This window comes from Wyeomyia smithii, chromosome 1 (genome assembly GCF_029784165.1).
Source record: "Wyeomyia smithii strain HCP4-BCI-WySm-NY-G18 chromosome 1, ASM2978416v1, whole genome shotgun sequence".
Classification (NCBI taxonomy): domain Eukaryota; kingdom Metazoa; phylum Arthropoda; class Insecta; order Diptera; family Culicidae; genus Wyeomyia; species Wyeomyia smithii.
Window position 1 is genome coordinate 196790164 of NC_073694.1, and position 24730 is coordinate 196814893.

General features: G+C 39.8%; 1 protein-coding gene across 2 annotated transcripts; it reads right to left on the minus strand.

The window, feature by feature from the left end:
- Positions 1 to 4142: 4142 nt before the first annotated feature.
- On the minus strand, positions 4143 to 19426 carry LOC129718777 (trypsin-1-like). Of its 2 annotated transcripts, none has more exons than XM_055669839.1 (4): positions 19059 to 19426; positions 5176 to 5305; positions 4722 to 5116; positions 4143 to 4659 (listed from the first exon to the last, which is right to left on the minus strand). In XM_055669839.1, exons 1-4 carry the CDS (start codon positions 19122 to 19124, stop codon positions 4288 to 4290), a joined length of 963 nt encoding a protein of 320 aa, XP_055525814.1. In that variant the 5' UTR covers positions 19125 to 19426; the 3' UTR covers positions 4143 to 4287. The 2 variants fall into 2 exon arrangements, with proteins under 2 accessions (XP_055525814.1, XP_055525813.1); XM_055669838.1 differs by lacking the exons at positions 4143 to 4659; positions 4722 to 5116; positions 5176 to 5305 and adding exons at positions 5454 to 5863; positions 5924 to 6318; positions 6383 to 6530.
- Positions 19427 to 24730: the final 5304 nt, after the last annotated feature.

Here is a 24730-nt window from a genome sequence, read left to right on the forward strand (position 1 = left end):
AGACTAAATTTAAAGCGCTGGTTAACACAGTTATATTTTGTAACCGCGTAAAACTATTACACAATTCTAAAATGGCTAGCGTAATAGAGATAATAAAAATCATATCGTCACTGGTACCATCATACGATGGTAAACCAGAAAAATTACCTAATGTACTAGCAGCACTTGGTGCTTGCAAAGCATTAGTCACCAACGAAAATAAAGACGCTGCCATCCAGACCATTTTGTCAAAACTGGAAGGCAAAGCGCGAGCTGCAGCAACAGACGCTCCAGCTGACATTGACGATTTAATTAATAAATTAAAACTAAAGTGCAGTCCAACCACTTCCCCAAATACCATAGTATCAAAATTAAGCACTATGAAGCAGAAGGAAAGTTTTAGCAAATTCGCCGACGAGATCGAACAATTAACTCTCGAATTAGAAAAAACATACATTTATGAAAAGGTCCCGCTAGACACTGCATCCAAACTAGCGACAAGTGCAGGAATTAAAGCACTTATTAACGGTACTAAAAGAGCAGAGACTAAGCTACTACTTAAGGCAGGACAATTTGATACACTGACCAAAGCCATAGAAAAAGCTTCGGAGAACGAAGCCGGAGTACAATCTGCGAATGTACTAACTTATAACCATTACAGCAATAATAGACCATTCAGAAAGAGAAGTTAGCAGCAAAACAATAACCGATACCACTATCAAAATCGACAGCAAAACCGCGAAATTTTCCAGAATAGGAATAACTGGAATAATTTCAATAATGGAAATAGATTCAACAATTACAGACGTGGTAACCCTCGTTACCAAAACAATAACCCCCAGAGAGGAAATCAAAGACCTCAATTATACAGACCAAACGTTTACTATATGGCTCCGGAAAACCAACTGGCCCCCCAACAGGAGCCAGTTGGGGGAGAACCAATGGCCCAAGCTGCATATCGGCCACAACATCAAGAACCACAAAAAGTTCAATTAGCCAACATGCAAAGAAATTGAACGAAATCTATAATATAAACACCTCATTGACAAATTTTGTAACCCTATTAATAAAAAATTCAAACTCCAAATTTACTTTTCTAGTAGATTCGGGAGCGGAAATATCAGTTTTAAAACCTATCAAACTACATACAGTAGGTACAATAGACCAACTCGGAAGTATCGACATACCTTTGATACTTCAAGATGACTGTTTAATAAACCATCAATTCCACATCATTCCAACAGACGTACCAATCCCAACGGATGGAATACTCGGACGAGATTTTCTAGTTAAATTTCGTTGCATACTAGATTATGACACATGGACATTATCAAGCTTTATAAATTCCCAACTAATAGAAATTCCCATACAAGATAAATTAAACGGTGAAATATTAATACCACCACGTTGTGAAGTTTTTAGACAAATTCGGATAGAAAAACCTGACCAAGATTACGTAATCCTCTCCAAAGAAATTCAACCAGGAGTGTTTTGCGCAAATTCAATTATTAATGCAGCAAATCCTATAATCAAATTAATTAATACAACAAATTTCACAATAAAAATTAGAGAACATTTAGCAGACAGTATATTACCACTAGAAAATTACAACATCTTTTCCTTCGACAAACAAACCAACCAAAACAGAATTTAAACTACACACCAAGCTATATTAAAGACAAACTCGAGGACCTATGCTCAAAATACGACGATATATTTGCACTACAGACTGACATGCTGACATGTAATAACTTCTACAAACGAAAAATCAACTTAAACGACCAATCTCCAGTATACATAAAAAACTACAGAACCCCAGAGATACACAGAACAGAAATAGACAAACAAGTGACGAAAATGCTAAACGAAGACATTATCCAACCCAATCTATATCCCCATACAATTCACCCGTCTTACTAGTTCCAAAAAAAGACTACGAATAACGACAAAAAATGGCGTTTAGTAGTAGACTTCAGACAGCTCAATAAGAAAGTTATTGCAGACAAGTTTCCTTTACCCAGAATAGACGACATACTTGACCAAATGGGTAGAGCTAAATATTTTTCCACGCTTGACCTAATGTCAGGATTCCACCAAATTGAACTAGACGAAAAATCCAAACAATTTACAGCATTCTCAACCAACTCTGGACACTACGAATTTAATAGACTACCTTTCGGACTAAATATATCTCCCAACAGTTGCTTTCCTTTACATTGACGACATCATTGTAATCGGATGTTCGATTCAACACCATTTGACCAATTTAGAACATGTTTTTCGCAAATTAAAAGGATATAATTTGAAACTTAACCCGGCAAAATGCAAATTTTTCTGTGCAAACGTGACATACTTATCGCTTAAAGTGCTTTTCAAGGTCTAAAAAGGGTCAAATAGAAAATGATCCCAAATTGGTCTCAGAAACGCCGAAAAGTGCTTTCTAAGGCCATTAAAGGGTCAAATAGAAAATGATCCCAAATTGATCTCAGAATCGCCCACAAAAGGGCTAAATAGAAAATGATCCCAAATTGATCTCAGAATCGCTGAGAGTGCTTTCTAAGGCCAAAACAGGGCTAAATAAAAAATGATCCCAAATTGATCTCAGAAACGCCGAAAAGCGCTTCCTATGGTCAGAAAAGAGCAAAATAAAAATGATCCCAAATTGATCTCAGAATCGCCGAAAAGTGCTTCCTAAGGCCAAAAAAGGGCCAAATAAAAAATCATTTCAAATTGATCTCAGAGTCGGCCAAAAAAGGGCCAAATAGAAAATGATCCCAAATTGATCTCAGAAACGCCGAAAAGCGCTTCCTATGGTCAGAAAAGAGCAAAATAAAAATGATCCCAAATTGATCTCAGAAATGCCGAAAAGTGCTTCCTAAGGCCATAAAAGAGCCAAATAAAAATGATCCCAAATTGATTTCAGAATCGCCGAAAAATGCTTCCTAAGGCCAAAAAAGGGTCAAATAGAAAATGATCCCAAATTGATCTCAGAATCGCTGTAAAGTGCTTTTCAAGGTCTAAAAAGGGTCAAATAGAAAATGATCCCAAATTGATTTCAGAATCGCTGAAAAGTGCTTTCTAAGGCCATAAAAGGGTCAAATAGAAAATGATCCCAAATTGATCTCAGAATCGCCCACAAAAGGGCTAAATAGAAAATGATCCCAAATTGATCTCAGAATCGCTGAAAAGTGCTTCTTAGGCCAAAAAAAGGGCCAAATAAAAAATTATCCCAAATTGATCTCAGAATTGATAAAAAGTGATCCCAAATTGATTGAGGGCCTAAAATGGGTAAAAAAAAATGATCCCAAATTGATATCAGGATCGCCAAAAAGTGCTTCCTAAGGCCAAAAAAGGGTCAAATTGAAAATGATCCCAAATTGATCTCAGAATTGATGAAAAGTGCTTCCTAAGGCCTTAAAAGGGTCAAACAGAAAATGATCCCAAATTGATCTCAGAATCGCTGAAAAGTACTTTTTAAGGCCTAAAAAGGGTCAAATAGAATATAATCCTAACTTGAGCTCAGATTCGCTGAATCTGAATCTTCCTAAGGCCGAAAAAGGACCAAATAAAAAATGATTCCCAATTAAGCTCAGTATCGCTGAAAAGTGCTTCCTAATGCCAAAAAAAGGGTCAAATAGAAAATGATCCCAAATTGAGCTCAGAATCGCTGAAAACTGCTTTCTAAAGCCAGAAAAGGACTAAATAGAAAAAAAGTACTTTACTACTATGGAAAACAAAAAAAAAATCTAAAGAAGTTTTCAGAAAAACAGAACCCAATTTATTTAAAATATAGCTGACAATGACTCTACAGCCTGTATCTGTAGAATTTTTATTATAAGCATTATTATAAGCAAGTGCAGGAAAAACGTCATCTTTTCCAGACGAATTGAATGGTTCGAATGTTTCCAAACATCTTTTGGTAACCTTCATTTCGTGATTTTTGATTTTTTTTTTAATTCGTTGTTGTAGGCAATAAAAACCATTATGCTCTTGGAGTTTTATTCCATCAAAAAATTGGCCTCCCATGCCCGAAATTCCGCTCATTTTGTACCACACAGTCTTATAACTTTCCTGATACAGTGGCAATTTTTGGCTGGATATATCCAGGTTAAAGTTTTTGCACTTTTATTAGACCTACAGTAGTACAGAAACCATTTCTAAGATTGAGTTGTGTTGTTTATTGCAGTTATTTTGACGATTACGTTGCTTTTAATACAATGATTAGAACGAATATTGCACACTATTTATGTCTTTGATTAAATGCGAACTACTTTGCCCCGAACAATCCGTGCGGATCATGCGGATGATCTACGGTGTACAGTAGCAACCATCGATGGTGTTGCTTCGGATCCATGACTCGTACCGGTTGACCCGGCTGTAGACGCCCGGATAGTCTGGTTTGGCACAACCTTCACCCCAGGACACAACACCGACCAGTTGGTGTACGTTGTCCGCCTCCATCTCTTTGCTGATGACGTGCAACGGTCCACCGCTGTCCCCTTGACAGGAATCCTTACCACCATCAGGTAGCCCGGCACACATCATATTTTCGGTGATACGCTTTTCCCCATAAGCCGATTTTTTGCAGTCCTCGTTGGTCATTATCGGTACGGAAACCTCCTGCAAAGTGGATGACACCTGACCGCCCTGCGAGGTTGTTCCCCAACCCGTTGCTATACCCTGAAAATATAGGAAATGGGTTTGAAAATGGTAACCCTACTATGACGAGAAAAAAATCCTACATCATATCCCGCGTATGATTCCCCCGAACTTGGTTGACACACCGGACGCAACCTATCGTTCATCTCTAGTACCTGCTCCAAACGCAAAATTGCAATGTCGTTATCATAATTCAGCGGACTGTAGCCACTGTGCTTGTAGATGTGCTGCACCTTCGAAGTGATTGTCTCCGCCTCCGAATCGCTAGATCGATCGTGATCCAGCATGGTTACACTGATTCGTGCCTTGTTGAAGCCATGGACGCAGTGCGCTGCAGTCATCACGTGTCGATCGGAGATTAGAGTTCCACCACAGTAGAACGAGTCTCCGTACTTCAGAATGGCCATCCAAGGATACTGGTTGACCCGCGTTTCCATACCGCCCACGATTCTGTTAACCTGATTTGTTCTACCACATTCTACAATTGAGAAGTGAGGTTATAAGTTGCCATGAAAGTTAAGAAATGATAAGACTTACTACACTCTGTGCAATTCTCGGCTGGCATCAAGGGCGGCGAGGGACGCTGTATTCCGGTGAGCAGCTCGAGCCATTCCAGAAACGGATTTCCTTTCACCCCTACACTTTCTGCTGGTGTTTCCGGACTTTCCTGTGGAGTAATGCATAGAATTGTGCGAAAGCTAAGCAAATGAGATTGATGAAATGGGCAATTTAATGAGATGACATGAGACGTGATCAACCGCCACCAAGCTCTAAGCTATTATTTTTCGGATTACATCATCAACCACAAGTGCTGATTTCGTATGAAACTTATTTTTATTGGAAGTTCGGATCATTTCTCTGAGCAATAGCACCCATCTACGGTGTTAGCCATGATCCACGTTCGGAAGCGATTAACCCTAGTGTATACCCCCGGGTAGTTCGGTTTTGCACAGCCCTCACCCCACGAAACGATTCCCGCATTCTGATGAATGTGTTCCGGCTGTTCCTCTTTGTTAATAACGTGCAACGGTCCTCCACTGTCCCCCTGACAGGAGTCTTTCTTGCCATCGGGATACCCAGCGCAGAGCATATTGTCGGTGATACGCTTCACACCGTAGCCACTTTTTCGACAATCCGCGTTGGACATAATCGGCACAGATACTTCCTGCAGGTTGACTGATATCGCACCGTTTTCCTTGATTGCACCCCAACCAGTTACAATTCCCTACGGAAGAAACACTGTTGAAACTGTTGTTCACTTTCGCGTGGTTCCAAAACAACGTACTTCATACCCAGCGAACGATTTCTTCGGTGATGGTAAACAGACGGGTCGCAGTTTCTGATCGAAATTCAGTACCCGATCCAGTTTTAAGATAGCGATATCACTGTTGTAATTGCTTGGATTGTATCCATTGTGTTTGATTACTCGTTCAATCTTGCAGGTGATGGATTCGGTTTCCGTTGCACTGGATCGATCGTGATCCAGCAGAACGGCACTGATCTTGGCTGGATTGAATCCATGCACACAGTGCGCTGCCGTCAGCACGTGGCGGTCGGTAATTAGGGCTCCTCCGCAGTAGAATGTGCCACCATACTGCAGTATAACCATCCAAGGGTACTGATTGACTCGGGTTTCCGTTCCGCCCACTATCCGGGTTACCTGATTGGTGCGGCCGCATTCTGGAAAAGAGTCGCAGCCGGTTGTTGTACTGTGAACCAAGGGACAGAAAAAAGCGATACCTACTGCACTCGGAACAGTTTGCCGGTGGGGTTAGTTGCGGGGCTTGCGTGGTTGTGGCCGAACCGATCAAACCGGTTAGCCACTGGAGAAATGGATTGCGCTGGACGGGTTGCTGTGACACGGTGGGTTGGATTTGGGTATCGTGGGCAATCTGGAAGAGGGAAGCGAACGCTTGAAAGGGGGTTTCGGTTTAGTGTGAAACTGCGTGCTAAGCTAACTAACTTTGGTATTTTTTTTTTTGGTGATAACATTCGAAATTGGTTTCTACAGTCCGAAAGTAATGAATACACTATTAATCCACCCTATAATTATGATTAATTTCCAATGCTTGAAAAAATGCTGCTAAAAGTTAGCCAGATCCTTAAAGTTATCCATGTTTAATCCTGGATTCCTCGTTAGTAAATGGGCGGAATAACTATACAACTGAACGCAACAACGAAATTATAACGATTTTTGTCGACATTTGGCAAGTAGTGTTTTTATTTGGCATAGCTTTTAATGTTTCGACAGCAGTAAGCTTATGTAATCGAGAATATTAAACCAAACAGCTTGGCCAGATCGGTTTTGGACAAGTATTACTGGTATAAAAATTTGTTTTTAAATCAAAACTTTAATAATTAAACGATGTTTATAAGTTTAAATGATACAGTAAACTGAGCATTTTCTGCGGGTGAAAAATTTTCAAATTCAAGAATAATTTTCTTATAGGGGGGTTGGCATCTTGACATAGGCATTATTCAAAACTATTATAGGTTATTTGTGGTTCTCCAGCCACGAGTTTTTTTTATTTATTCACAGAAACCTGAGTACCGTGCTGGATCGAAATCCGTACACCTAAGCACATGATAATCTTCGACGGTCAATATAAAATCAAGAAATCACATATTGCTTTAAACTGACATGTTTAGTTATAGGTCTACTTATATTTTATCACTATTTTCCAGCAAAATGATTAAAATTACTCCGAAACTCGAAAAAATCATGTTTGAATAGAACATGTTTTGAATCGAAATCCGTACACAGTTTTTTGCCTGAATCAAAACCCGTACACTGTTGAATAGAAATCCGCACACACGCGATATAGACTGGATCAAAGTCCATACAACAATAAATCAAACTCCGTATAGATAAAGAAGTACAAAAATGAACATCTTTTATTTATAATTTATCTTTAAATTACCGAATAAGTATATTTTGAGGATCAACTGGCTCCTAAAGTTTCACACGGTTTTCTAATTTTTGATATTAGCTGAAATAGTGCAATTTTCGTAGCGTTTCGTAGTAACCGGAACGCCGGAACCTCTCGAGGCTTCCGGTACGACTTTCTTTTGCGCACCTCAGTCACAGCTCGTTTAAAATTGTTTGCCGTATATTTATACTTGTTTTCTTCCGTTATGTGCTGAAAACAAGAAGAAAATTCAACAATATATGCATGATACACACGCTGTACGGATTTCGATTCAAGCAAATAAAAAGAACCAAAATCCGTACGGCAAAGTTTTTGTTGAATAAATACAACTTACACTATTTATTAGACAACATACAGCTCGAAAATGACAAAGACTTACCTTTTCCATCAATTTTAAAAAGATTCACAGAGTAAAACACTTATATCCCACTTGAAAATCGTTTTTATCTAAATAACGTTTCCGTAGTAAATTCTCTAACGATACAACGAAATGACAACTGAAACCGATACACGATTGATTTATCATTTTTAATAGGTTTATTTCATGGCCTACTGGCGCATAGTTTAATTTAACAGAAGGCCAACAACTCAACGGATATGTACATGTAACTATCATATGAATTTTCACTTTTATAATGTTTAAAACTGAAGAAAAACCTCAAGGTGTACGGATTTCGGATACTGTACGGGTTTCGATCCAGCACGGTAGTGAGCTTAGGAATTGGGAAATTAACCATGGCCTGACAGGATTTGTGTCAGAAGGAAATAACGGTGCAGTCTCCGACTATGACCGCAGCCTGTTGCTTTGATTTAAGTTTTTGTATTCCTGAAGGACATTGGGACTAAAAGAATCACTACGACAATCATATTGATTATCTTTAGTGGCAGGCTCTGATTGCTGTACACAGATTACGAGGTGCTCGTACTCGTTGATGGAGTAGGGTTGGTTGGTAATAATTCTGTGCCCCGGTATCGCATAGTCAAACAGACTAACGAACTTCTTAAGATTAGAGTTCCATACCTGATATGGAGTTGAAAGGTAACGTCCGAAGAAGTAGTACCTTGTAAATGCAAGGGCTTCACAATGATAAAGCAGGTGAGGAGACGTTTCAACTGCAAGGTTGCAGAAGCGACAGTTATCACATCCGCCAAATCCGATGTTCTTTAGGTGATAAAGAGTAGGACAGTGTCCGATAATAACTTCCGTGTAAAGTCGTAGCTTACTACGCTTGAGAAATTAACTGTTAAGCTTGTCTGCAACCCTGTGCATTGTTCAAGTTCCTGATTTACGGTTATTCACAACCGTGAACTTCGTCTTATGGTGCACTAACTCCAGTTTCTTGGAGTACATCCAGGGCTCTACATTTTCGAAACATAACAAAGAAACTGCAATATTTCGCAAAGTCATTTCAATTCGAACAGTTTCATTTTCAGTTGATTCCTTTTGGCTACTGTCATCAAAATACGATGAACATTTTCGCTGTCAAACATATTTGATCACGGGTTTTTTCCCGTCTGTTGTTCATCGTATCATTTCAAATGAAACTGATGACTGTTTCAATTAACGGAGAGAGTGAGGGAGAGAGAGACTCTTTCCTTTTTTCTAAACGTGTCAATTGAAATTAGCAACGTATCGCGTCGTTTAATGATAGTTTTCTCATACCGCTAGACGCAGTTGGAACAGCAATAAGTCAATAACGCAAGCTCCGGTCAATATTTCGGAGATTTTTTGCTGTTCATCACTAGCGCCCCGTAGCACAGTGGGGGAATCGCTGGCCATCGACCCAAAATTGAAAATGCGAATTTCATTTCAATTACATTTTTCCTATAGTTGTATACTATTGAACTGTCAGAATCCAAATTTTTACAGCATTTCGACAAAATTTGAATTTTATATGATTTTTCAAAATGTACTGAGTCAGCGTTTTTTAGCGTTATTCTTGGAAAAAATGCAATGTTGCGAAACTTGCTGGAGCCTCAAGGGTAACTTGAATCTTGATGACGTCTAAAGGAAAGTTGTTTATAAAATAGTGGAGAATAAATCCTCATCACTGGACAATGTATAATCTCATTGTAATACTCAAAAACATTAGGCGGAATCAAAAAATTACGTATTTTTTGTATAAAACAGCGTTTAAAGTTTAGACGGCAGGGTTTGGCACTATTGGCACTAGTTTCAAAAGATAGCTTGGAAAAAATGCTTTAAAATGCATCTAGTCTGATCCTGCGCAGAGTTGCGCAGAGTACCCTACTTTCGAAGTGAAACAACGAGTGTTCGGCACATATCGGATTTTCAAAATGTAAATTTAAATTGTACACTGCAAACCGTCAACAGAATAACAAATGGCTCGTATTAGTTTGATAACAATAACGTTTTCAAACATGTTTCAGTATAATTAATCACACTATTTTCATATTTACAAGTTAAACTCATCTATATTTCGATAATTAACGAAGTATCAAAACTTATCATTGTTTATGTTTTGGATCACCAGCACTAAGTACCTAAATCATGTTTTAAGTTCATATCATACCAGTCACATGTAAAAATAATCGTGTAAGCACAAACCATGACATAATACATCGCCAGCTGATTTCTACAGAGCAAATAATTATTATTTTGACGTTAGAAACTGCTTTTTGAAAACCCTCCCTGAAGTTATTAAAACTGTATCGAAAGTGAACACAAAAATGAAGATGAGGGTAGAAATGAATAAAAAGAAGAATGCGTAAAATAGAAGCAATGTAGTATAGTCGCTTTGAAAAAAACAAGTCATAAGTAATTTTCAACACGAAGCATATTTTTCAATTGATATTTTTTTATTTTCCTAATAAGCGATTAATATTTTATGTTTTTTTTTATGACACATAAAAGTCTTTTAAGCATCATGCATTTTATTTTCCAAAAGATTCAAACCAACGTAAAATTTTCCTCACATAATATATAAAAAACATGAAAATTTCTCTGGCGTCAAAAATATGCATTTTCATGCAAAAATAATATCGAATTCGGACTCAGTATCCCAAAATCACATAAAAACCATGTATTTTCCATGATTTGAAGACATTTTTCTGCTTGGCCAGCATTTGTATGGAGTCGCCCCACTGTGCGTAGCCACTTTGGGTTGTTAAACTTGTGTTGGCGTCCTCCGTTTCATATCGTTAGGATTTTCTTTTTTTCCTGGTTCATATATATGCGTGAAGGACTGTATGCAAGCCCCCTGCCTTCATCAGCGCTCATTGTAATTTTCAATTGAGAATCGTCATGTGAGAGTATCTCCGCTTACAATTGAAAATCATCAGCTGTCAAAATCAAAGCAAGATCTTTCGAGTAGTTTACATATGACTCACAAATCATTCCGCGTCGAACACTCGACAGAAACGGACGTGCAAAGTGGTCGTTCTATTACAATCCGGTCCGTGTGTACGAATAGCCAAACAAAAGAGTGTATTATTCGCGCTAAAGGCCAACTAGATTGTGAGTTGTGTCGATACGTTCTGTACCCGGCTCGCAACTTTGGCTGTATTGGTGCAAAATACCAGCTGCAGTTTTGATCTGTGCACAGTGAATAGATCTTTCTAATTCAAGGCCATCATTTGACAGTCGAGTCGTGTCGCTGTGCTGAGTGATCTCACACCCGGCTCACTGCTGGTGGCTGTATTGGTGCTGCTGTACTGGTGCTGCTGGCTGCTTTGGGTGCAGCTTCGAACGATCGGACAACCACTGCTGATAGGAAGAAGTAAAAAGGTACGTGTTCTTGTCGGCGCTAGTGCGCTAGTGCACTACATTTAGCGCGATGGATATAGATGCCTCGCCTCCCGTGCCACCATCCCCGAGCCCCCCTGACCCTGACCCTTCCGTTACCCCCTTCCCTGTTCATTCTCCAGTCCCCCCTCGCCCCAGGCTTTACCCGGACGGATCTCAACAGGGCAGCTATACTGTTTATTTTCGTCCAAAGGCAGGAGTGAATTCAAAGCGATCAAACATACTGCAAATTTCTAAAGACCTGACGAAGGGGTTCCAAGGTCCGACCTAACAAGCTCCGTGTCGTGGTCAGTGATCTGGCACAGGCCAATGCTATCGCTTGCTCTGAGCTCTTCACACGCGAGTATCGCGTTTACATACCCGCACGAGACGTAGAGATCGACGGTGTCATAACCGATTCGAGTCTGTCTGTCGAGTGTATCCGTAAAGCGCAACCGGTTGCTTCAAAAATACCGAAACACAGGCGAAGATTTTGGATTGTAAGCAATTGCGGTCCATGTCTCTCGTCGGCGGTAAAAAAGTTTACACTCCGTCAGACTCGTTTCGCGTTACGTTTGCCGGATCTGCACTCCCTAGCCACGTCTCGATCGACCGGGTTCGTCTGCCTGTGCGATTGTATGTACCCCGTGTTATGAATTGCACCAATTGCAAGCAGTTAGGCCACACAGCCGCCTACTGCTGCATGAGGCACGATGTAGCAAGTGTGGGGAGACTCATGCGGAAGATTCTTGCAGTGTTAATGCTGAAAAATGTATTCACTGTGGGGAAAACCAGCATGAGCTCTCCACATGCCCGGTGTACATGCAGCGCAGAGATAAAATCAAGCGGTCACTTAAGGAGCGTTCAAAGCGTTCTTATGCTGAGATGCTGAAGAAGACCGTGACCACTTCTACCATAACATCGAACCCCTTTGATCTGTTGTCCTCTGATGAAACCGATTCTGACGTTTCATCAGCGGGAACATCTTATGCCAATCCTGGGGAGTCTAGGAAGAGGAAAAATGTTTCTTCTCCTAAACTTCCCCGTAAAGGTCCTAAGATTTCCCAAAGTGTAATGAAAAGTACGAACAAACCAAACAGTGCTGCGGAAAAACCGAAGCAAACTCCTCCTGGGCTTGCAAATTTAAAGTCCCAGAAGGAGTTCCCAGCACTGCCAGGAACATCTAAAACCCCAGTTGTTCCTTTTGCACATCCAGTTGATAAAACAAACTCTGGATTAGTGAAATTTTCTGACATTGTGGACTGGATTTTTGAAAATTTCAATGTACCCGATCCAATTAAAACTTTTCTTACAGCATTCCTCCCAACAGTTAGATCATTTTTGAAGCAGTTGACTGCCCAATGGCCCCTCCTTGCAGCGATTGTATCCTTCGATGCCTAATTCAACTGCGTATATGAAGGATTCTATCTCTGTCTTACAGTGGAATTGTAGAAGTATTTTACCAAAAATTGATTCGTTTAAAGTTTTGATAAATAAAAACAAATGCGATGCATTTTCCCTTTGTGAAACTTGGCTTACTTCAAATATTGATCTCAACTTCCATGATTTTAATATTATTCGCCTTGAACGAGACACCCCATATGGAGGAGTACTTTTAGGGATTAAAAAGTGCTATTCTTTCTATCGTATCAACCTCCCCTCGATTCCAGGCATCGAAGTTGTCGCATGTCAAATGACAATACAAGGTAAAGAGCTTTGTATTGCCTCAATATATACTCCTCCCAGAGCACAGGTTGGGCAACGGCTGCTCTTTGATTTAATAGAACTTCTTCCCTCGCCACGTTTGATTTTGGGAGACTTCAACTCTCATGGTGTGGCTTGGGGTTCCCCTTACAATGATAACCGCTCCTCTTTAATCTATAACCTTTGCGATGACTTCGACATGACTATTTTGAACAACGGTGAAATGACACGTATCCCGAAACTCCCAGCGCGCCCAAGCGCTTTGGATCTATCCTTATGTTCGACGTCGCTACGGTTGGATTGCACATGGAAGGTAATCCTCGATCCTCACGGTAGCGACCATCTGCCTATTCTTATTTCAATTACAAACGGGTCAACTCGCATGCGACCAATTGACATTCCGTATGACCTCACACGGAATGTCGATTGGAAGCTATACGAGGAAATGATTTCAAAAGCGGTCGAGCCGATTCAACATCACCCACCACTTAAAGAATACAACCTCCTCGCGGGCTTAATCCTCGACGCCGCGTCGCAAGCCCAAACGAAGAAATATCCCGGCGTAGCGATCAAAGAGCGGCCTCCAACTCCGTGGTGGGACAAAAAGTGCTCCGATGTCTACACGCAAAGATCCGACGCGTTTTTGGCCTTTCAGAAGGGAGGTATACCCGACGACTATATACGGTATTCGGAGCTTAATACCAAGCTTAAAAGCCTGGCTAAAGCAAAGAAACGCGGATATTGGCGTCGGTTCGTGAACGAGACGTTGAGGGAGACATCGATGAGCACTCTTTGGAACACAGCCCGAAGAATACGGAATCGCGTAACGGTCAACGAAAGCGAGGAGTCTTCAAGTCGGTGGATATTTGATTTTGCCAGGAAAGTATGTCCGGACTCTGTTCCTGAGCAAAACATTGTTCGCGATGCGTCTCCGGGCCACGACGCGATAGAATCACCTTTTACGATGGCAGAATCTTCAGTTGCCCTCCTGTCCTGTAACAATAACGCACCTGGGTTAGATAGAATCAAATTCAACTTGTTGAAGAATCTACCCGGCAATGCCAAGAGGCGCTTGTTGAACTTGTTCAATAAGTTCCTGGAGCAAAACATTGTACCGCAGGATTGGAGGCAAGTGAAGGTGATCGCCATCCAAAAACCAGGGAAACCAGCTTCTAATCACAACTCTTATAGGCCGATTGCAATGCTATCCTGTATCCGGAAATTGATGGAAAAAATGATACTCCGTCGTTTAGACCACTGGGTCGAATCAAATGGTCTACTATCAGAAACTCAATTTGGCTTCCGCCGTGCCAAAGGGACGAATGATTGTCTTGCGTTGCTTTCAACAGATATTCAGCTGGCGTATGCTCGTAAAGAACAAATGGCGTCTGCGTTCTTGGACATTAAGGGGGCTTTTGATTCCGTTTCTATTGACATTCTTTCGGGTAAACTTCACCGACAAGGATTTTCTCCAATTTTGAACAATTTTTTGCACAATTTGTTGTCCGAAAAGCACATGCATTTTACGCATGGCGATTTGGCAACTTTTCGCATTAGCTACATGGGTCTTCCCCAGGGCTCATGTTTAAGCCCCCTTCTTTACAACTTTTATGTAAATGACATCGACGAATGTCTGGCAAATTCATGCACGATAAGACAACTTGCAGACGACAGTGTAATCTCTGTTACAGGAGCCAAAGCTGCCGATTTGCAAGGACCATTGCAAGATACCTTGGACAATTTGTCTGCTTGGGCTTTACAGCTAGGTATCGAATTCTCTCCGGAGAAGACTGAGATAGTAGTTTTTTCTAGGAAGCATGAACCTGCTCAGCTTCAAACACAATTAATGGGTAAAACGATTTCTCAGGTTTTGGTACACAAATATCTTGGTGTCTGGTTCGACTCTAAAGGCACCTGGGGTTGTCACGTGAGGTATCTGATGAAAAAATGTCAACAAAGAGTGAATTTTCTTCGTACAATAACCGGACAATGGTGGGGAGCCCATCCAGGAGACCTTATAAGGCTCTACCAAACAACGATATTGTCTGTTATTGAATACGGGTGTTTCTGCTTCCGCTCCGCAGCAAACACACATTTGATCAAACTGGAGCGAATACAATATCGTTGTTTGCGTATCGCCTTAGGTTGCATGCAGTCGACCCATACGATGAGTTTGGAGGTTTTAGCTGGAGTACTACCATTGAAAAACCGCTTCTGGAGCCTGTCTTCTCGTATTCTAATCAAATGTGAGGTCTTGAACCGTCCCGTGATTGAAAATTTTGAAAGGTTAATCGAACTTAATTCTCAAACCCGTTTTATGACATTGTATTTCAATCACATGTCCCAAAATATTAACCCTTCTTCGAATATTCCAAATCGTGTCGACTTATCAAATACTTCTGATTCTACTGTGTTTTTCGATACATCCATGATAGAAGAAACTCGTGGAATCCCGGATCATTTACGCGTGCAGCAGATCCCTAAATTTTTTTCCAATAAATATCGAAACATCAACTGCGACAATATGTACTACACTGACGGATCACTTCTTGATGGGTCCACTGGCTTCGGTATCTTCAATAACAATTTAACCGTCTCCCATAAGCTCGATAATCCTGCTTCTGTTTACGTCGCAGAATTAGCTGCAATTCAGTACACCCTAGGGATTATCGAAAAAATGCCCACGGACCATTATTTCATCTTTACGGACAGTCTCAGTTCCATTGAGGCTCTCCGATCGATGAAAGATGTTAAGCACTCTCCGTATTTCCTGGGGAAAATACGGGAGCATCTGAGTGCTTTATCCGAAAAATCTTCTCAGATTACCTTAGTGTGGGTCCCTTCTCACTGCTCGATACCGGGCAATGAGAAAGCGGACTCTTTGGCTAAGGTGGGCGCAACAAACGGTGAAATTTATGAAAGACCAATTGCTTTTAATGAATTTTTTGCATTTGTACGTCAGAATACGATCATCAGTTGGCGAAATTCTTGGACCAGAGGGGAACTGGGAAGGTGGTTACATTCCATTATACCCAAGGTATCGACGAATCCGTGGTTCAAGGGGTTGTATGTAGGTCAAGATTTCATTTGCGTGATGTCTCGGCTTATGTCCAATCACTATAGATTTGATGCGCATCTCCGTCGTATTGGGCTCGGGGAAAGTGGTATCTGTGCCTGTGGTGAAGGTTATCACGACATAGAGCACGTTGTTTGGTCATGCCCTGTCCACCGTGACGCCAGGTCTAGATTAGTAGCTTCCCTTGAGGCCGGAGGTAGACGGCCAGCTGTACCTGTTCGTGATGTCTACATGACCCTTATATACGTTTTCCTAAAATCCATCCATGCCCCAGTCTAGTCCCGTTCCCCTCCGTCTACACCCAACAAAACGACAAGAACACGTTTGAACCTTAAGCACAGATTTTGGAATCGGCAACTGCACCCCACTCGAATTCGCCACGACCTGAGAACCCGAGGTCTTCAGTGATATTTTGGCTCAGCGGCACATACCAAATGGCCACTTGAACACTAGCGAACAACAACAACGAACCATAACCAGCAACTAGACCCCGCACAATACCTCCAAGACCCGAGAATACAAACCTCTGCCCCAGCTCATGACATCGGCCATTCGAAGAGCATCAGACGACCATTCAACAACAAAACACTGACTGAATAATACATGCTAGTTTTAAGTAAGACTTAATTTCAGCTTGTAGTCGGCAGCGAGGATAAAAAATTTGCTTTTAGTTTTTAAGTCACCAGATATAATTGGCGCCATTAAACATTAAATTGTATTTGTGCCGTGTCAAATAAATGATATATGAGAAAAAAAAATGAGGGATTTAATCTTAGTCTGATGGTGAACTTAATATGCGCTTTGGCAGCAAAGTTGGTTCTCTCATGCTTTGAGGCTTGAATACTTGAGGCAAGATATTTGTAGGTCATAACATTTTATAAACTTTGTTTGTAGAAGCCATGAAATTTCTATTTCTTCAAATTACAGAGCTATACTAGTTTTTTTTTATAATTTCTTTTCTGAATTCCATGTTTTTTGTGTTAATCTAATGAATTCCATCGATAATTCATGTTTTCACAATATGATCCGATTTCTCCTGCCGAGTATAAAACCTTTTTAGGAATTTGAATAAACTCTCACCTCAATGTTAGGCTCTCTTTTTTTCTGTAATTTTTGTTTTAAACAAACGACGAATTTTAGTAAAAGAAAAATATTCTGAAATTTTGCAGTTGATGAGAACACGGAGGTGACACTTAGTTGGAAGTATTTATTTTTGAGGCATTTTTAATATTTACAAAAATATAAAGAACTAAATATTAGTTTTTTTAGAATGAATATTTCTTGCTCAGTCAGTTTTATTGTCTGGCAGTTCTGTTCCGAAATTAAATCGGAATTTTAAGATTGCGTTTCTATCGGACCTTGAATCGGATTTACCACGGTCCGGGGGCGATCACTAATTGAATAATAGAGATGCCAGCAAGTTCGTACTTGTAAAACTACATTCTCCTTCTGAAAATCTCACCGCTTTCGGCAGGTGCTATCTAGCTTGTCACGGCAGACGCTATAATATGGATTTTCAGTATTTTTAACCCGAAGTCTTGAATCTAGTGAGTTCTCATAGAAGAGTTGCGGAAATAATGGTGAGGATTTTACGAATATTTATGATATCGTCCGTCCTCTTCTGTGATGCATATTATCGGAATATGAATGTGATTAAAAAGCAAAGCCTTGGTGCTAGCTTCCGTATCGGAACTCGACCTTCTGTTTATTATACACAGACTTCGCAGCCAACTGTTGAGTGTACAGGACAATTGCGGGGCTATGGCTACGATCCTACTGACACTAACAGTCTCTCCCGAGCCGAGACTCGAACCTACGACAACTGGCTTGTTAGGCCAGCATCGTACCTCGAGACCAGCTGGGAGATGAATGTGATTATCTCTAGTAAAAATATTTTTTAATCTCTGCTACTATATCACTACCGTTCCTCTCTATCGATACCAGGAGAAATTTGGAGCATTTGAATATGGTCCTAATTGCAATTTTGTCACGACGGAAAGTGATCGCAATAACCATTAACTGTAGCTACTGTCTAAAGAAAACGGTTCAAAGAGCTCGCGAAACCGTGGTTACCTAATTAAGGGCACGACAGTGTTCTTTGTCCAGTATGGAGAAGAATTAATACGACATGTTTCGAGTATGGAGCAGGAATTTTACTGTTGAAAAAGCCGAATTTATTGGATTTGAATAGCGGTATGTCATTTCATAGTTCTCAATGAAATGAAATGCCGCTAGGAAGATTTCATAACGAGGTTTGAGCCGAGAAGTTTTCCTGAAAATACTGTTAGCTATAACAGGTGCTAACAAGTAATTAGTTTTCTTTTACGATATTTCCTAGAAGTTGGCGATAAATCAACTAAAGAATGAAAATTGTCTTTCCGGAAACTTCAATTTGTATTGGAATTGTCACCCAATTAAAAACGGGATTACTGGCAGCAAACTACTATGGTCTGTTTCATTTTAATGATTTACTTACTTTTTCATAGCAACAATTTTACGAGTGAGTCTAGTGAATTTCATTACCTTTACTAATAGTCATGGAATGAAAAGTAACTCTTATCAACTTGTGGTTGTTATACCAAAAGAAACAAATAAAAAAATTAATGATATTTCATTTACAACAAATCGGGAACAACTCGAATTCAACAACATTGTCTAAATGAAGATTCCAATGCAGTGAAACTTCAGTAAATCATTGCGTCACGCAAATTCCTTGGATATTAAAATGGTTAAAAAAAAGTTTAAATTCAACATTTTTTTACAATGTTTAAACATCAAAATTAAAGTTCTAAGCTTAAAACATCCGGGGCAAAGCCACTTTTTTATAATTTTCTCATTCAACTGGTGTCTGTTTCGTGGTAAAAACCGGTTTAAAAGAAGGGCTTCCTTAGTTATTTTTTGTATTAAATTCGTTGATAAGTTACTGTCTTGAAACCGACCGGTCATTATTTCTGTCTGAACTTACTTGAGCGTTGCTAAAATTCACAAATAATGAAACCACTAAAAACTGAAGAAAAAAACGAAACTGCATTTTACACGTGAGTTTTTGGTTCCTATGTTTCCACTAAAAGCGAACTAACTGCCACTGGATCGTGCGGTGTTTACGCAAAGAACTACAACCCAGACTAGAAACGAGTCAAAACTCTCCCGTACACGCTTCAAGTGTATTCTGAAAAGAATGTCAATCGCTAATCGTATCGTCACGACTTTCTTCCAGTGGCCCGTGCGACGATCGGCCGATGGAAGGCGAACTAATAGTGTCACGATAAATTAACGAGTTTCGTTTCCCGCGCGATCTAATCTCGGCGCTCGGTTAGCAGCTACTAAATTGCGAGCATCGGTTCTGAGTGCGCTGAACCGCGCAAAACTCGCGCGGATCCCCGTTAGCAAACGCGCGTGCGGGCGTTGGGTGCGAAAGGAAAGCACTTGGTGCTCATCTTCGTCCCGTTTGCTGCCCGCGCTCGCAACGTCCGGCGACCGACGCAGGCAACGCAGATTCAATCGCGGCCCAAGGGTTTTGCTTTTGTGGTTCGCGATCGCCTACTCCAGATGAGGTATAACACACTCAGAAGCGGCTCTGGGACAATCCTCTGCTTGACACGATCCAGTTTGGCTGCGTTAGGGGAGGCGAATTTCACCGGAGGGCTTGTGAGGAAAAGTTTTATAACTGTATGTATGTACCACGTAGCGTAAGTTTATCTCTGACTGAACATACTAAACGATCTACTTTTATTTATCTACAAGGTGAACTACACAGCCTTGTGTCACTAATCTTATTTATGTTATATTTATATTACCAGCTTGGAGCACAGACTAGTGAGTGAGTGAATTTGTGTATGGCTAAACGATGTTAAATACAATAGCTGTAACGAAATAACAAATTTTTTGACAGCATTAATATAATAATACGAAATAATATAATAGCATTGACATTTTGACACTTTGAATTTTTTACTTTGATATTTAGATTTTTTAAGTTGGTATTGAGTAACGTTTGAAAATGTTTTTTCGCGATTCTTAAAAATTTAATACAAATACATGCTTCACTAGTTTGGTTGAAATATTTCCGTCTTTTTGTCCTCCATTGCTCGCTCATTTTCCTCTGCTAGTGGCTGTGGACAAGTTTCGCGATGGTCGAGAAATGGCAAACGATTTTATAGGCGAACTTCCTTAACGCCGTCGAAACACGCGAGCCTCGAGTTGAGAGATTCCGCGACTTTCCTCGAGAAGTTTTTTTTGTCCCTGCACAGAATAAATTCTGTCTGATCGAATCGAGTTGTTTTCAGTGCAAGTTATGATAACTAGTAATGACGATGTATCGATTAAAATAGTTGGACCATTGTGACATTGGACGCTCGAAACAGGCGGCATCAAAATGACAACCCTCGCATGCAAATGTGACTAATGATTTACTTTCTTCATGAATTTATGCATACATGGATTGCTCCCCAGAGATAGTGAAAGAAAAAATTTTCAAGTATTCCCGGCCAATCCGGCCAAATGAAACACGAGAAACGAATTGCTTATGAGTTGTTAGGAGTGCGTAAGTCATTTTTGCGTTCCAGGCAGTGTGGTAAATAGTCTTGAACTTGTGGCTACCGAATGCTACTTCGAGTGGGCTGTCTGCGATCTTGCGTGCCCCCTCGATGGTACCCTCGCTCGAGTAGGGAGATAGTAGTTAGGCTCTGCGGACAAACGGTCTCTTTTTTCGCGACAACTTCCATCTCGTTCTTTGCCTCAATGACCGCGGGCTCGCTAAATCCGTGTTACGGTATACACGCGGTGCCACTCAGCGGAACTTGATTGCACGTCGATGGCTGCCCGATTGTACCGCTATGAAAACGAAACGATTTGTGAATAAATTAGCGAATGGTACGTTTTGCGTCGATATTCGACTGGATGCCGATGCCGGTCGTGCTGACGGCCATCGCTGATGCGAACTGCTGGGCGATAGTTTCCGATTGCGGTCGCAAAGTTGCCGGACAACCGAATACGGAACCTCGTACTTTTACGCCGTTATCATTTCTTCGTCCATGGCAATGGAATTACATCCCCGAACCAAAAGTGAGTCGTTCAGTCGATCGTAATAGCGACAATTGTAAAGGGGGATCGTGGCAATTTGGGCTATTATCGCATAATTTGATGCAATCTCCACTGCATTTCGACTGGCAGCGCATCGATAGGTAATGAGATTCCACTATCCCCCTTTTTTCTAAAGTCCGGTCACGAAGCGACAAACTGAACTCGATTAGCCTGATGGAAAATGTATTCGTATGCAGTAGCAATGCGGAATATGGAATTGTCGCACAGAATCAACACACGGACGATATTACGATTGATTGATCTAATTAGAGAAAAGTTGCGAGCTGACCTACATTTATTTTGAATCGGTGATAATACATCAGAACGGTTTGTTACGTCAGTCACGTTTTTGTTTTATCTGTGTTGGTTATCAATTTTTGTGTTTACAACCTAATTAGAAGCTTATAGGTGAAATGATTTGGATTTGACTCAGACTGTGGCTGCGAGTTCTCAAATCAAATCTATCAAAAATCAACCAACCAACGGACGGTTTGTAAAATGAAATAACACTATTACACACTTCCATGTTATTCAACTTTCATCGTCAAGCTTCTAAATGAAAAGGTAAACAGTGACAAACGATTCACTCGCACGAAAAAAACACTGCTGGGGGCGTGATATTGATAGAAGATGATTGAGGAATCAACTTGTAGTACGTATCGATCAAGGTTGTAGCCTGAAGCTATGTTCGGAGGAGGTTGAGTGTTCATAGGTTATGCTTACTAAGATTTTTTTACGCAGATTTTACACAAAATGTGTAAAAAACTTCGCAAAAAATTTTGTTTCTTAACACAGTTTTTACACGGATGTTAGAATTAATGCGGCTTAGAAACTAAAGTCGTGCAAGTGTTTATTGAGTGAAAGACTTGGACAAAAAAGAGGGGGGAGGCTTACAATTTTTCATAAAACTGTGTAGATTGTGTAGTTATTATGCATATTTTTTTCCTATCAACATGTGCGTCATTTTTTTTCTATAATATTCCAGGGTGGTTAACATTTTTACGAGAAATTAATTACGAAATTTGAAACTACTTTTGTAAAAATCAAAAAAACAAAATGATTGAGACACGCTAAATTTTTTTAATGTTAATGTGTCCATAACATAACGAAAAATGAATCAATTTTGACGAAACCGGTTTCATTTCACAGGAAAATTATTTTAGTTTCCTAGCATTACTTGACAACTTGACGTGACCCATCTAAACCGGAAATGTTTCGTATTTCAATAGTGTTTGTCAAAATGTGAAATTTTGCAACGCGTAGAACTTTTTCTGACATCTTCTGTCTTTTAGGTTCATATGTTGCCAATAAACTAGAGTTTGTTTAGAGTTTTTAGTACCTAAAGATCGAAAATCCCTCAAGGAGCCATTGAGATATGAGATATTTGTGAAATATATGTAAAAAATATTGAAAGCGGATTCAAAAAACAAATGAAAAGTTTCCTTTAAAAAATGATAAACTTTTTTGAGACTAATTTATAATATAACGATAGCTGTTGTTGTGCTTCTTTCTGCGGCTGAAAACAGGAATTGAAATAAGTTATTGCAACAACATAGCAGCACTAGCACAGACGTGTCGCTCTTTTCTACAACCATTCACCGCATAAAGTCATCCAAACAGATCATACACACGTTTATGCATCAACCACATCTTATCGGCAAAAAGTAGAAAAATTGGAGCACCGAGATGCTACGATACACTTGTTAAGCGAAACAGGAGCAACTCTGCACGGTTATAGACCATTTTACGAGACGTTGTAGAACTCAATTCATGAATAAAATAATAACAAAAAACATGGAAGAGCAAATGCCGTGTATTCTATACTGCAAGTTCGTAAAATGGTCTACACACGTTTGTCAGTAAAAAAAAAAAAATAAAATAAAATAAAAAAAGTGTATGTACGGGAAATGTCAACGGGAAAAAACGCTAAAAAGCTACGTCAATTATGCATGCTCCCTTTCTGAATGTAGAGTGCCTATATATAATTAGAGTGGCGCAGTGTCTTCCAAAGTAACGCTAGTAACACTGGTAACACTGAACATCCTTCCTCTTTTCCCCGCACGAGCTTAATAGGTTGTTTTGTCAATTGGAATGACACTGACAGATAACTTTTATTCCAATATTATTTCTCTATATATATATATATATATATATTTACAGGCACTCTAACTGAGTCCATTGAAATCTGAATATATATAGTTTTGTAAGCTGTCAGTGGTCACGCACACGCCAAACGCAATTTACTAAAATTGCCTTTTTTCTAGCAAACTATGAGCCTGAAGTACACCAAAGTTTGTTATTTTTTTGTGTGTGGAAACGCAAACACTACTATCGTGACGACTAGTTACCATTGATTGCATTTAGTCCTGTACACACCTCCTCTCGCCTGGGACGGACCCATTGAAGCGTGAGGAAATCAGAGTGAACTGAGTCTTAACTTTCTTAGGCCCACGTGTTATTATTCGCACATGGGTAAACATTCTGATCCAGTTGCATCGACAAAAACCGCCAAAAATATAATATTTCGCTATAGACAGAGGAAGATGATTTCGGGGTGTGAAAGGAACGTAGTTTCATAAATATTCAGTATGTCAGAGAGATTTGAAATTAACCAAACCACTATTTGTTGATTATGAACGTCAATCTATAGTTACATGTGTAATTAGTCCTGTGACAGCTTCATGGAAATTAGGTTAATGAGTGACGGCACAAGACAGTACCCGACTATGAAAAAGTCAAGTACAACATGGGTTATTCAAAACAAGACCAAAATACTGTGTGCTCCAACGTAATTCACTATACTCCGACGTTTAAACTGTTCGGATAAAGTGATAATTCACTTGCCGATATATGAAAAAATCACCAGTCATAACGACATTAAAACATAAGATATTACGTCATTGCATTATAAATACAGATACAGAATAAGATTCCACTATTTGTCATTGTTTTGAAACTTGATGTCAAATTTGACCACCGGTTTTTATTTTAAATGTTTGAACGCCATGTAGTTTTCGATTATTTCTAAAAGCAAACATAGTTGCTGTCCTTCAAATTCGCTGAATATATTTAACAGTAGGCAAACCCTTTCATTAACCATGCATTTGTTGTTTTGTGCTAAAAAAAGAACAAAACAAATTCCGAAATCGGCGTAAAAACCGCGTAAATTCCGAAGTTCGCGTTAAAAATATAGTTCATTTGCTAAAAGTTTTTAAACCATTTCTGCTAGAAAATAAAATCGAAAAACAATAAACAGCAGTATTATTTCCACCTACGAATCGAACTCAATATCAAGGGAAAATATAAAACGATTAGGCCAAATCAGTGAATATTCAGTAGTTGGATTGAGTAAACTCATCGGACACTCTAAATAAGCAATTTAAAAATGAAAAACTATTAAAAACATACCGCGTAAAAAAAACTTTTCTAAACAATCTGCGTAAAATCTGAAATTAGCGTATAAAAACGCGTAAATGTCGAAATCCGCCTAAAAAAGTTCTTAGTGTGTTTCCCGTCGGCCCCCTCATACAGATTTAAGGCTTGCACCACGCATTT